We start from the raw sequence: 14,415 nt of genomic DNA on the forward strand, positions 1-14,415 counted from the left end.
CTTTCCTGATTCTCGCATGTGATCATTGCAGTACGCGCGCGAGTGACTGCCTCGCTCCAAAATGTTCTTCACCATGACCATCGCCTGGAGCATGGTCAACCTAATACATGTGGCTCAGCTCATCCTGGCGATTGGCTTGAGTAGCTCTGCTTCAACACGTCTGTTTCTCTGGCTGCGGCGCTCAGACTTGCGGGAGGCATTATTCGAAAACGACCAGCGATATCAAGATGAAGATGGGTGTGCGTCGGAAGAGTCACTCACCAAGTTTTCTGATCGCTGGCCACGAGCCCTGTTTGCCACCAATACTTTTCTTGGTAGCTTGGCCGGCTTTGGGCTCGTCGTGCTTGGGTCGCGCAATAGGCTCTCCATTGACCGGGTCGTTCAATTTGGAATATGGGTAAGTTGGAATTCTTCTCTCATCGTCTTGATCCGACTAACGACGGATGCCTAGATCACGTTGATGCTACAGTCCATGACGTTGTTCACCGAGCCATCGGCTCCGCGCCGATTCGGATTAGCGCTGCGGGGCAGCCTGAACTCCGTCAACGTAGCATGCGCGGTCCTCTTCGCCAGATACAACGATCTTTCGCAATGGAGCCAGTTATTACAAGAAGAGCGCATTCTAATCATCATCGAGCTTGTGTCAGCCGCGCTGGCCGGTGCGCATGGCTTACTGCTGCCACGCCGCCCGGAGGTCTTCTGGAACGGAGTTGTTGTGGACCGACAAGCCACAAGCTCGGTATTTGGCCTACTGTTCTTCTCCTGGTCCCAATCGTCGCTTCATGTTCTATCGAAGGCAACGGCGCCGATGATATGCTGCCTTCCGGAGCTCAACTCCAGAACGCGCGCGCTTCACCTCCTGCAGCAGTTTCGGCAACATGACACTCTTCAAAACAACCCATACCCTCTCTGGAGGATGTTGTCGGTCGTTTACTCACGGAAGTTGATTGTGCAGCTGAGTCTGACTATTCTTGGATCCATCATCAGCTTCGCGCCGCAGATGATGCTTCTCGGTATCCTCAGAGCCATGGAGCGAGATACCGATAGCGAAAATAGACTGACTACGACTACTCCATGGATACTTGGTCTTGGAGCGAGCGTCATTATCTCTGCTCTAGTGGAGAAGTGGACTGTTTGGGTGTCGAGCATAGACTTGGGTCTGAAAATGCAGAAGCAGCTTACCATGCTTCTCTTTGACAAGATGCTTCGAGGCATGTCTACGGAACCGGAAGAAGAAGACGACGAGAATGAAACAAAACCAACGGACCCAGCAAGTCTCAATCTCATCAACCTGGTCGCGGCCGATACGCAACAAATCGGCAACTGCATTCGAGAGGTCTACAGGGGTTATGAGTCGCTCATCAAGCTGGCGATCTCCGGGTTCCTCATTCAGCAGCTCATGGGATGGAGAAGTCTGGTCGCCAGCATCATCATGATAGCCGCGCTTTTCGGTGCCAACGCGCTCGTTGCACGGCGACTCGCGCAAGGGCAGAGCAAGCTCATGGCTGACAAGGACCTACGCGTCTCAGCCGTCACGGAAGCTTTGCTAGGAGTCCGTCAGATCAAGCTTTCTGGAGCGGAGGATAACTGGGCCACGTATGTTTCAGACCAACGCAACAAAGAGCTGAATAGTCTTTGGGCGGTCAATCGATGGAGCATGGCCTCGAGGGCGATATGTACGCTAACCCCGATTGTACTTTCCGTACTCGTCATCTCGATACACGTACACGCTACTGGAAGTCTGAAAGCATCTACTGCTTTTACAGCGCTATCAATTCTCGGATCTATAAACGGTACACTGGCGGCTATTCCTCCCCTACAATCAAGTTGGGTGCGCGCCTCGAACAGCTTGCGACGCCTCCAGGAATACCTCTATGCGGCCGATCAGTGCTTTCCCTCGACCAACCATGATGAGATCAGCTTTAGCAACGCGACGATTCGGTGGAATGGCACAGGGCCGAACGACTTCGCTCTCAAAGACCTGACATTGTCCTTTCCTCAAGGTGCTATGAGCGTCATCGAAGGGCCCAATCGCTCTGGAAAGAGTCTACTACTGGCCGCTGTTCTTGGGGAGTGCGAGCTCGTCTCGGGAAATGTCACCAAGCCCAGCCTTGTCGCTCAGACACGAGGTGTGACAGGCGGCCTCTCTTGGCCCTTGAATGTAGCAATCGCGTATGTCGGACAGACGCCGTGGATTGAAGCTGGCACGATCATGCAAAACATCACATTCGGGCTTCCGATGCAAGCAAGGCGATACAAGAAGGTGCTTTTTGCCTGTGCCCTAGAAACGGATCTTGTAACTTTCAAGGATGGCGACTGGACCGAAATCGGACCGCATGGTGTCAATCTCAGTGGTGGCCAGCGCTCGCGTATCGCGCTTGCGCGTGCCCTCTACTCCTCCGCGGCCACACTAGTACTGGACGACATCTTCAGCGCTGTCGACGCTCACACTGCGCTTCATATCGCAGAGCACGTCTTAAGTGGCTCACTCGTCCAAGGGCGTACCGTCATCTTGGCTTCGCACCATCCCTCGCTCTACATGCCTAGCGCGAACTACATCGTTTCACTATCGGGTGATGGCCAGTACCAGTCCAGATATGCGGACGACCGCATTGATGAAGAATCACATGATATATCCAACGCCATGACAAAGATGACCCCAAGGATTCGTTCTGGATCAATTGCCAAGGCCAGGTCGAGACATTCTCGCAATCTCTCGACGTTATCTGTCACATCTGGGGAGCTGTTCGTGATTCCAGATTCCACGGGTGTCATGACCACCCACCAATATGTTGTGGACGAGCAGGAACGTAACTCGGGATCACAACACAGTACTTTGATGTTATATCTGCGGTATATTGGGGGCCTCTGGTACACACTACTGATTATACTCATATACGCGGGCTATGTTGGCATTGTCGTCGGACAGGTATGTTTTACATCGTGTACACGAGCGATGTTGTGGTGCTAACAATTAACAGTCATGGTGGATCGCTCATTGGGTACAGCAAGATGAACGAAGTACTCAAGCCATGCGTATTCCCGCAAATGACAACGGTGCCGGCCTCTTTTGGTACTTGGGTATTTACGCGGCATTTGCAATGGCGACTTGTCTTATCGGCATTGCGCAAGAATACTTGACGTACGCATCCATGTTCAATGCTTCAAGACGGTTGTTCGACATGCTCCTACACGCTGTCTTACGTGCACCCATGGACTTCACCGACCGCAACCCTCTAGGCCGGATCATGAATCGTTTCACAAGCGACACGGCGATTCTTGATGAGCAAGTGGGGCAAATCCTCGGCAGCGCTTTGACAAGTGCCCTGATGCTGATCTCGATCTTTGGGGTTGGCAGTAGCGTTAGTTGGTGGACGCTGCCCATGTCCTTACCGATGCTTCTCATGTGCACTTACAGCGCACTTCAGTTCTTTCAAGTGGCACGCAAACTAAAGCATCTCGACAACATCAGCCGCAGTCCGGTACTTGAAAGCTTTTGTTCAACCATGGATGGCCTGCCCACTATCCGGTCGATGCTCCTGCAGGAAAGATACACCATCAAGTTCGGAGCTTTGGTCGACGACAACACACGGGCACTTTGGAATCTTTGGCTTGTGAACGCCTGGTTTGGTTGTCGCATGGCAGTAATTGGGTCCGCCTTTGTGACCGCAGCCACATTGATCATCGTCGCGATGCCTGGCATCACAGTCGCAATGACAGGTTTCGCTCTGGGCTTCCTGATCCGCTACACGGAGACTATTTCAGCGTTTGTTCGCAACTTCATCAATCTCGACCTTGCCCTCACCAGCACAAGCCGCATTCTCGAGTATACCAACATACCAAGCGAGCATTACAGCTGCGGAATGTTGCCACCCGCAGCCTGGCCAGAGTCGGGCCGTGTGAAGATTTCTGATCTAGTCATCAGACACGCGCCCCATCTCCCTCCTGCTCTCAATCACGTCAGCTTTGAGATTGGGCCAAACGAGCGGGTTGGGGTTGTCGGGCGCACAGGAGCAGGAAAATCGACTCTTGCAATGGCCTTCTTTCGCATTCTCGAAGCGGAGCAGGGCAGCATCACGCTTGATGGCATCAACATTGCGGAAGTGGCTCTACAACAGCTGCGCCAGCGTCTCTCCATCATAACGCAGGACCCGCATCTCTTCTTCGGTACTGTCCGCACAAACCTCGATCCTTTTGACAAGCATGACGACACGGATCTCGTCCACGCATTGGAACAAGTTCATTGGCCCGGCTGCAGCGATGGACATCGCAAACAAACGAATCGACTATCTGGTCCTGGTCTGTTCTCAGATCCCGACGAGGCGGTTTCTAGAAGACGCATGCGTGTTCTATCGTTGCTCGAGCAACCAATCATGGATGGCGGAAGCAATCTCTCCCAAGGCCAGCGCCAACAACTCAGCCTCGCACGCGCTATCGTTGATCGCTCAAGGCTTCTCATCCTAGACGAAGCGACATCCTCCATGGATCCAGTCGTTGATGCAGCAATCCAAACGTCGATACGGGAGCTGTCCGCATGCGGGCTTGCTTCTATGCTTTTTATTGCGCATCGGATAGGAACAGTCATGGATTTTGACAAGATCATCGTGTTGGACAAGGGAGTTGTTGTGGAAGCTGGTAGCCCTAGCGAACTGCTGAAGCTGCCAGGGGGACACTTTAGAGGCCTCGCCGAAGACGCTAGAGAAACGGTCAAGGAAGCCGAGGTGCAAGAGTTGATTATTGAGACTGTACACACGAGCGAAAGCGTTTTCATACAAGAGTCTATACAGAATTCCGTTTTGTAAACCGCAAGGAGCAAAACGGAGGTTAATGTCTATGTAAAGGTTGATATCTCAAAACATCAAAAGATGTCTACTTTCTATTTCACCTTTGTACCCATCGTTACTCATTGCGCATCTCATTATCTCTGTCGCATTGAGTAACATGAACGATGACAGCGGCAACATCCCGTTGTCGCACGCGGACAGCATCTGCGACACGCTCCGCCACTAGCCGACAAAACCGACCAGCACGCACGCTCGCGCATACACCTCCTGCAAGTGATTGCAAGGATACAGGAACGGAGCGGCCGCACCCTGACGTTGGGTACATGTGCTGCAAGCCAAGATGTACTTCATATGCATATCGACTCAGCTCCACGAGACACCGTCACCCGCATGCTAACCTCGATTCATTCATTGATCAGCATGTCTTACCACTGCGTCATGAGCGCCTTTCAACATGAGAGTGCTCAAATTGCTCCGGCATGCAAACGACTGTATTGCGTAAGGCCAGCGCTGTACAGGCGGCTATGCGCGTGCCCACGTGACATCACCATCTCACTTTACATGCTCGCACTCCCGTATACGCGCTTGAAAGGACAAGCAATCTCTTGATGCAAAATCCGGACATTCCACAACTCCCCGCCACGCTTATCGCATCATGGCAAACATGGACGTAGAAGACGTCCTATCTCAATTGACGCTCGCAGAGAAATGCAGTCTCCTTTCAGGTTCGTCGTATCCTCCACATCTCGCTCTCACTCTCCACTATAACCACAAGAAGCATTTCCTCACTGGCCAAGTACTAACCACCACCCAGGCGGCTCATTCTGGCGCACGCTTGCCATCCCCCGCCTATCGATCCCCTCCCTCTGCATCACCGACGGCGCTGACGCCGTCCGCGGCAGCCGCTTCTTCAACTCAACACCGAGTGTATGTCTTCCCTGCGGCTCCGCCCTCGCCTCAACCTGGAACCCAGAGCTGCTCCAACGCCTCGGCACACTAATGGGCGAAGAGTGCTGCGCAAAGAAAGCCCACGTCCTGCTCGCTCCGACGATCAACATCCCGCGCAGCCCCCTCGCTGGCCGTATCCACGAGTACTACGACGAAGATCCATATCTTGCTGGTATGTTGGCGGGCATGTTTATCCGCGGGGTTGAGGGGACGGGCATAACGGCGACGGTGAAGCATTTTGTTTGTAATGATCAGGAGCAGGGGATTTTTGCCATGGATTGCGTGGTTAGTCAGAGGGCGTTGAGGGAGATTTATTTGAGGCCGTTTGAGTTAGCGATGAAGGTGGGGAGGCCGGGGGCGCTGATGACGGCGTATAACAAGGTCAATGGGGTGCATGTTACGGACAGTGTGGAGTTGTTGAAGGGGGTGTTGCGAGGGGAGTGGGGGTACCAGGGGCTTGTTATGAGTGATTGGTAAGACATAGTAGACAGTCGCGTCGAAGATGCCGTGCTAACCCTGCCGTCTTAGGTTTGGCATGTACGGCGTACAGGGAGCAGTCGAAGCAGGCGTTGACCTAGAGATGCCCGGCCCAGGTGAATGGAGAGGCAAGCGGCTTGCCCATGCCGTCGCAGCGAAAAGAGTCGACAAAGAATGCGTAGACGACCGAGCAAGAGCGGTACTAAATCTGGTCAAGAAAGCGTCAGCGTCGAAGATCAAGGGCACCGAAGAAGAAACACTGGACAGGTCCGAAGATAGAGCCCTCTTACGCGAGGCAGCAGCCGAGTCCATCGTCCTCATGAAGAACGACGAGAACATCTTACCCTTCGACATCAACAAGCCAATCGCCATCATCGGGCCCAACGGAAAGGTAGCCGCCTACCGAGGAGGCCGAGTAGCCCATCTACGTCCCTACAACACCGTCACGCCCTTTGACGCAATCACAGAACGCTCCCAAGCCGCCGTCCACTTCTCACAAGGCATCTACAACCACTACGAACTACCCCTCCTCGGCGCACAAATGCGAACAAAGAGCGGGAAAGTGGGCTACGACATGACCATCTACTCCGCCCCACCAGACGCAACAACACCCCCGCGCCGCCTCCTCGACCACTACGAGCTCCTCAACTCGTGCGGTTTCTTCTTCAACTATCACGACAAGAACCTACGCGAGTACTCCATCGACATCACCGGCACCTTCACACCCTCCTCATCCGGACTTTTCGACTTTGGCCTCAGCGTCCAGGGAACCGCGAATTTATACATCGACAACGAGCTCATCATCGACAATACATCGCACCAAAAGAAAGCAGACAGTTTCTTCCGCAACGGCACCGTCGAAGAACACGGAAGCATGGATGTTGTCGCAGGGCAAACGTACCAAATACTGTGTCGCTGGAATTCACCTTCCATATCCGGCGCCTCCAGCAGCGGCAGCGACGACACAGCATTTAAACCAGGGAACATCCGTCTAGGGGGTTGCCACCGCCTCGACACTTCCACCGCCATTGCATCCGCCGCCCACCTCGCCTCCCAACCCCCCCAAACCATCATCCTCGCCGGCTTCGTCGGCGAATGGGAATCCGAAGGCAACGACCGCAAAGACATGTCGCTTCCCCCTCACACGGACTCTCTCATCACCGCCGTGCTTGCCGCAAACAGTAAAGCCGTTGTAGCCATCAGTTCCGGCGGGCCTTACTCCATGCCCTGGCTGTCTGACACAAAAGCGCTCCTGCAGGTCTGGTACGGCGGCAATGAAACGGGGAATGCAATCGCGGACGTGGTGTACGGAATTACGAATCCGAGTGGCAAGTTGCCGTTGAGTTTCCCGGTGAGGGTGCAGGATAATCCTGCGTTTCTTTGTGGGCATGCGGATCAGGAGAGGGTGCTTTATGCGGATGATGTTTATGTGGGGTATAGGTATTATGATACTGTTGACCGAGATGTGCTGTTTCCGTTTGGGCATGGGCTTTCCTATACTAGTTTCGAGATCAGCGGGGTTGGTGTCGCGGTGGACGGGCAGGAACTGGTGGTTGAGTGCCAAGTTGAGAATACGGGGGAGAGGGAGGGCAAGGAGACGGTGCAGGTTTATGTGAAGAATCGGGAGGCTAGTGTGAGGGGACCTGAGAAACAGTTGAGGGGGTTTAGTAAGCTGAGTGTGGGGAGGGGGGAGAAGAAGAAGGTGGAGGTCAGGATGGGGCTTTGGGGTGCGACGGCGTGGCGGAGTGAGGATAGGGGGAAGTGGGTGAGGGAGAAGGGGAGGTACGATGTTTTGGTGGGAGTGTCGAGTAGAGGGGCATTTGCGAAGGCGGAGTTTACGCTAGATACTACGGAAGAGACGATCAGTAGGTGATTTTAGTTGTATAGAGATATGTCGTTTGTTGGCGTTGAGTCGCTGGCATGTTGTCTATTGAAAGTTCATCGCCGGGTATATATTTCCCCTCCCCCTTACTCCTTCTTTTCTCTCCTCCTCATCCTCTTAGCCACAAACCATTCCATCCCTAGGCTCCTCAACAACCTCCTTCTTATCTCCCTCCCCACTGACTACCTTCTCCTCAACCCGTCCTCCCGGCACCAACCCCACGCTCTTCACATCCTCATCCCCTTCCTTCACCGCCTTCTCCGCCCTCTCCTTCTCCTCCTCCAACCTCTTCCTCTCCTTCTTACTAACAGTCATACTCCCCTTCTCCAACGCCTCCTTCGGTAACGGCCTAACATACGGCTGACACACCCAATACGGTCTCTTGACGCGTGCGACGGTTGCGAGGGAGGATTCGTAGGGATCTAGCTCCTCCTCTTCTTTTGCTCCTTTTGCAACATTCTCTTCTTCCTTCACTGTCGTTGTGGAGTCCGGTTCGGCGGAACCATCAACTTGCTCCTCCTCATACCCCACAATCCCCTCCTTAACCGCCTCCTCCACAAGCCTCAACACATTCTCAAACGCCTCAATATCGCCCGTCCGCGACCGTGCAAGCGCATCTCGTACATTATGATGTTGAGAAACCAGCGGACGCAGTAGATGAAACAGATGAGCTTGCATAGCCGTGAGATTGGGGTTGCTAGCTTCTTTCTTCTTCGCAGCTTTAGACAACGGTTTTTGTTTCTTCTTGGGCGGGCTTTCGAGTTGGTCGGCGGGGCGTTTGCCGTTTTCGGCGGCATCCGTGTTGGTGTTGGTGTTGAAATCGGCTGTTTCTTGCGGTTGTTTTGACGAGGCTTCGACGTCGACGTCGGGGTCGCCGGGCATCCAGAGCGGTTTCCGTTGTGGTGGGTCCTGACCGAGCGCGTATTTGTGGATGATGTCCATGTACCGTCTCATGACTGCGTCCATCCTGTACCCACCCTTCCCGTCGCGACCGCGCCAGTACTCTCGTCCTTCCTGGCCGGGTGGCGGTGGTGCGGCGAAAATGGTGGGGTCGTAAAGGTTTCCTTCTGCGCTCATGACGCCATCTGCGCCTGTGGCTTCTAGACACGCGGCGATGTCTTCGTGTTGGAGGATGTTGCCGTTGGCGAATATGACAGTTTCCTTGGGGAGGTTCTCCCGTAGGTGGCGGATCATCTTCCAGTCTGCGAGGCCGGTGTTGTGACCTTTTTGTTCTCGGCGTCGGCCGTGCACTGTGATGATGCTTGCGCCGGCGTCTAATAGTGTCTTTGCGTATGCGAGAGTCTTCTCCGGTGTCTCGAGGACACGCATCTTCGCTGTGACTGGGACATCCAACTCCTCGTGTAGCTTGCGTATCATCCTTGATATCAGATCCCAGTCTTCCTGCAGGAATGCGCCGTATTTCCCTCTCTTCGCGATGCCCTGTGGACATCCCAGATTCAGATCCACCGCATCGCAAAAGGGCGCAACGTGTTTCGCCGCGCGTAGAAAGTCCTCGGGGTCGTTTGAGCAGAATTGTACAGTGAGGGGTCTGTCGAACGCGGGGTTGCCGTCGAGATGCCTTTCTGACTCGGGTAATTGTGAGAGGTGGTAGTCGTCGCTGGGCGAGGGGATGGTCGATTTGAGGGGTTGGAAGTGGGCGTCGCGGTAGTTGCTCTTTTCGCCGAACATCTTCGAGTGGAACATTGGGGTGTATGCTAGGAGGTCTTTCTGCTGAGATTCGGGGAGGAATGAGCGCGATAGTAGTCGCCATGCCTATAGACAATGATGTTAGCCATCGTCTTTCTGCGCAGTCGAATAGGTGTGAAGAGACATACGAACTCTGACTGTTCGACCATGGGCGCAAGTATCAGCTTTGGACTGCCGATACTCTCATAGAATGCGCGCCCATGTAGCTTCCTCCTCTTCCCGTTTGAATGCGCCATCCCATTACTGCTTCCATACTCTTGCGCCATCCCATCCCCAGTGTTGTGTAATGTCCCCGCCACCTCCCCATTCCCCTGCACTGCTGTCTGAGCCATAGTCGCCATCTGCGCAAAGTATCGATTCGGAGACCCCCTCACTAACCTGGGGGCGACGGCGCCCCCAAAAGCTTGGAGAAGAGAAGGACGTATGGCGACGGACGTCGAACGAAGTGAGATTGAGCGCAGCGAGATCGGTTGAGCGCAATCGTGCAGGTGTCGAGCCGGCAAGTGAAGCGCGTGGAGCAAAGTCGCAAACCCGTAAATGCCGAGCGAGTTCGAGTAAGACTAGGTCAAGCGCATAAACCAAGAGATAAACAAAGCAGTCTCGCGTATCTCACCAGATCCCTCGATGACTCGTGCAGTAAACGTCGTCGTGCTCGTCCAGCAAAAAAACGCCATCAGCACTCCACTGCATCTGACCAATCGGAGTGCGGGGTATCTCCGTATGGCACCATTTTGCGAATGAAGCACGGGAATAGTCATGGACGTTGTTTGTGGTACAGAATCATGTTTCTCTTCTTACTCTTGTATTATTGTTCTTGTCTTTCTGTTTTCCTGTCTGTGTTTGGGGTTCTTGATGCGGGTGTAGGAAGGTTGGTGGAGATGTTTCTACGACTCCATCTATGCTCGGAACATTGCAAGGGAGATGCTAACATATAACACATATGCAAACTTCGTCTATAGTTCTCAACTACTGGGTTCAGTGCCAAACAGTTCCAATGCTGTGGTACATTACCCACAAGCGGCATCCACATGCATCAAACACATCCCTTAGCCTCGCCCGACCAAACCCTGACCGACATCACGCCATCAGGGTACCACATCACAACATGCGAGTCACGCCAGCTACATATACATGCGCATGCCCACCACCTCGCTGATACACACGCACGCACGGGAGTAGAGGGAATAGACCTCCACCTCCACCCCTACCAAACACACTCGCCACGCCTACTACATGTACACGTCCATGCCCAACACCCACCCAGCCGTATCACCAACACACCTCGACACTCAAAATTTCAGAATATACCAATATAATTTCATCTCATCTCAACAAACTACAACCACCACACCATCTTCCTCGTATACCATACCACATGATAAAACACACAACAACCCAGCCGAATGAACAATCAGCCATCCATCTGCCCAAAAGACCTCCAGATCATCACGGTACGCGGTGATATGAGACGGACGCACGGCTTCCTGAAATGATTACGTGCGTCCGTCGCACATCACCACGTACCGCCATGATCCGGAGCTGGCGGTTTCCATCGAAAGAAAGACCATCTCCAACAATCATTATTCTGGATATCTTCGTCGGCCGTAAAACGCTGTGACATCTTGTCATCTCCACAAAGGGAGATCCAGACAGAGAGAGAGAGACAAAGGAAGTCTCTTAAAGTTGTCGAAGGAAAACGCTGAATCGCAAGGACAAGAGACAAAACACACACAGACCACCCCCGTGATTGATCAAGACGCCATGTTGGAAAAGCAAAGAGAGGACGCCGGTATTATGCAGTTTAGTTGATGCAGATGCAGAAAGGCTTCGTGTCGTCGAAGCAGTGAAAAGGTGGAATGGGACCAGTGCCGTTAAAGACAATACTGGGCCCTCCGGATATCATCAAAAGAGAGTACGCCAGGAGCAGGAAGTCCGTCCGTCCAGGTGTCATGAAGATATGAAGGAAGTTGTGTGCGGCGATGACAAGCAAACGCCCAAGTTTAGAAAGTGCTCCAGTTCCACGTGCCCTGGAAGCTCTGGGCCAGGCTGCCTACGCGCGTATTCTCAGGACGCTTAGCCGGCGCAGGAGTCTCGATGGACTTTGCGGGAGCGGGGCTGCTGTTGCTGCTGTCGGAGCTCTCGCTGTTGGTGCGGCTGGAGCGGAGGTGCTCCCACTCGCGGAAGGAGCTGTGGCAGCGGTCGCAGGCACGGTGCCAGTGGCCTTCGGGGTGGAAGCGGGCGAGCTCGTCGAGACGCACGTTGTTGCGCGAGTGCTGCCAGCAGAAGATGCCGCCGCACTTGCGGCAGTGGTGGCGCCGCTGGAAGAAGCCAAAGGGCTCCTGGCAGCTGGATGCCGAGCACACCGATGTGGAACCGTCGGCCTAGGGATGAGTTAGTGTGGGTTCTGGACGCAACGGCAACTCTGAAATGTGGACAAGTGGACAGGTGTCGCTAGCCCGAACAGCCCGGACTCCAGCCCTGCATCGGGTAAAAGAGTAGGTATAGGTCTAGCGTGGGGGACGACGTGTGCATGTCTCGACAGCCGGCAGACGATGGAAATTATCCGAAGGCCATGGCGAGGCGACATGCACAACATGATCGACCTTGGCCGCCGAGTTTGCCCCCCAGCGTCTTGTTGAGCTGAATTGGAGGGCTCGGCATGTCGGCTCTGCAGACAGCGGGAGGCCAGACCAACGCACGCTAGACGGTGGACCCGGACCATGTACGTAAGACGGTCCCCTCGCAGCCCAGGTGAGCACGCGACAGGGAAGCACGGACGGGCTAGCAGCGGCATAGCGGACAAGTAGGAAAGGCGCGAATACATACCTGCCAGTGGTTGCGTGTGATTGGCCCCGCAACGGGCGACAGTGGTTCGGCGTTGTAGAGGCTCTGCATGTCTTCATTGCCAATCTGCGAGACGGGCGTCGCGCTGCCCTCGTTGGCGACCCACCCGTACGTGCCAGCCGACCAGCCCTGGTTCGGGGACGACACGCCGCTGTCGACCTTGGGCGGCGACTTGCTGCTGGGCTTCTCCGTCTTGCGCAGCGCCGCGGGGATGCCGATGGCGGTACGTGGCTGGTAGATGCCCTGATGGCGGGCGAGGGGCAGGTGTGTGGTGCGCGGCGACGTGGGCGAGACGTTGGCGGGCGTGTTGACGCCGGAGTGGGTGGGCGAGTACTGCGAGTGGGTGCTCTTGCGGTAGGCGTGGTGCTGGTAGGGTGCGTGTTGCGGGATCGCAGTCGCGGTCGAGAAGGTCGTGGCCATGGTGACGGAATGAGGTTGAGGTTGGCGAGGAGTCGAGCGAGACGTATAATACGTTGTTGCAGGCGGTGAAGTGCTGCGCTGGTATTGGTGCGCTGGAGTGTCTGATACAGCCCTGGCGGAGCGGGAGGCTATCAGTGGCTCTGCAGTGGTGCGACGGGTGCAGACGACGCTGACAGGCCAACAGGACGTGTGCAGCTCCTTGGGGACGTGTTGGTGGTGAGGGTGCGTGTCAATTGGTAGCTGACGTGCAGGCGATAAGAGACGAGGGCGGTGATACAACAGACGCCGGGGCCAACAGTCGACCGTGGTTTAGCAGGACATGTTGATAGTGAATAGATAGTCGTGGTAGTCGTGGTATATGTGGTCGAGTGAGGCGGATATAGGTGTAGATAAGAAACAGCGGTGTCGCGTGAGTGCGGAGGAGACCTGGGGTGAGGCTCTGGGGACAGGATGAATTAAGTTGTCGCCCGCCAGCTGCTCCAGCGACCTCTTCCCAGCAGCGAACTGACGGATGGGCGGCCATGCCCGATGGGGGATGCCTGCACCCTTGGCGACCGACCGAACGACAGGGTATCATCGGGCTACGACCGGCCATTTGGAAGATTCTAATTGTAACACGGCCGTCGCATCGAGCTCGCTGTCTTCACACTGCCTTCTCACTCTGCTTGAAAAGATTCCAAAACTACAACTCCAAGGCTGACCATAACCTCTATATCTTACGCGAACGCCCCATCCCCCCCTTCCCCAGCGCAACCCTCATTCCTTCACCATGACCGTTGCGCCTCTTCTCAAGGCGGCCAGCCGTTGGGCCCCACTGTGCCCGTTTGGGCGTCTCTTATCTCTAACCAATCACAGCCTCTGCAAAAGAAAAGCAACGCCTCAACCTTCTCCGAGGACGGAACTGCTGCGTCAAGCGTGAACTCATTTCCTGGGGCACCCGTACAGTGATGACATAGCACTCACCCCATATCTTGATTGCGACACCCTGCGCAAACGCAAGAAGAGGCGGTGATGGACGTTGATAGACATGATAGACATGCCTTGACATCACAGCTAAACGACAGGCAAGTATGCCGCGAGAGGCGCCACACACCTACCATCCCGCTCAAGTACGGCCAGCTTGCAACAACTGGCGGGGCATTTGGCCACACTACTGTATTCTGTTTAATGCACCTCATCCACTCTGTAGCCACGCGAGCAAGGCGCGCGCGACGCAATTATCCAATATATTATGCTCCACTCCAAGTGGAATTGAGGCTATTCGGCCAGACTTCATGATCGTGGATGATGTGGGACCGCCTAATGAAATCGTACCCGCTTAAGGGTAGCGGTAGTGTCGTTGTTCGTATTGGT

At 54.7% G+C, this 14,415-nt stretch overlaps 4 protein-coding genes across 4 annotated transcripts; 2 read left to right on the plus strand and 2 right to left on the minus strand.

Annotated features, from left to right (window-relative positions):
• Positions 1 to 1,027: 1,027 nt before the first annotated feature.
• Positions 1,028 to 4,802, plus strand: J4E86_008522 (uncharacterized protein; the record flags this gene model as incomplete). The annotated part of the gene is made up of 3 exons (XM_051449033.1): positions 1,028 to 1,596; positions 1,849 to 2,929; positions 2,982 to 4,802. The coding sequence occupies 3 exons, from the start codon at positions 1,028 to 1,030 to the stop codon at positions 4,800 to 4,802; spliced, it is 3,471 nt and encodes a 1,156-aa protein (XP_051300030.1).
• A 646-nt stretch (positions 4,803 to 5,448) lies between these two features.
• J4E86_008523 (uncharacterized protein) lies at positions 5,449 to 8,082 on the plus strand (the record flags this gene model as incomplete). Its single annotated transcript, XM_051449034.1, has 4 exons — positions 5,449 to 5,509; positions 5,599 to 6,205; positions 6,261 to 7,472; positions 7,713 to 8,082. The coding sequence occupies 4 exons, from the start codon at positions 5,449 to 5,451 to the stop codon at positions 8,080 to 8,082; spliced, it is 2,250 nt and encodes a 749-aa protein (XP_051300031.1).
• A 126-nt stretch (positions 8,083 to 8,208) lies between these two features.
• J4E86_008524 (uncharacterized protein) lies at positions 8,209 to 9,947 on the minus strand (the record flags this gene model as incomplete). Its single annotated transcript, XM_051449035.1, has 2 exons — positions 8,209 to 9,864; positions 9,927 to 9,947. 2 exons carry the CDS (start codon positions 9,945 to 9,947, stop codon positions 8,209 to 8,211), a joined length of 1,677 nt encoding a protein of 558 aa, XP_051300032.1.
• A 1,851-nt stretch (positions 9,948 to 11,798) lies between these two features.
• Positions 11,799 to 13,062, minus strand: J4E86_008525 (uncharacterized protein; the record flags this gene model as incomplete). Its single annotated transcript, XM_051449036.1, has 2 exons — positions 11,799 to 12,179; positions 12,625 to 13,062. The coding sequence occupies 2 exons, from the start codon at positions 13,060 to 13,062 to the stop codon at positions 11,799 to 11,801; spliced, it is 819 nt and encodes a 272-aa protein (XP_051300033.1).
• Between the last annotated feature and the right edge of the window lie 1,353 nt (positions 13,063 to 14,415).

The sequence above is a fragment of the Alternaria arbusti genome (genome assembly GCF_024043155.1).
Source record: "Alternaria arbusti strain BMP 1465 chromosome Unknown scaffold_13, whole genome shotgun sequence".
NCBI lineage: Eukaryota > Fungi > Ascomycota > Dothideomycetes > Pleosporales > Pleosporaceae > Alternaria > Alternaria arbusti.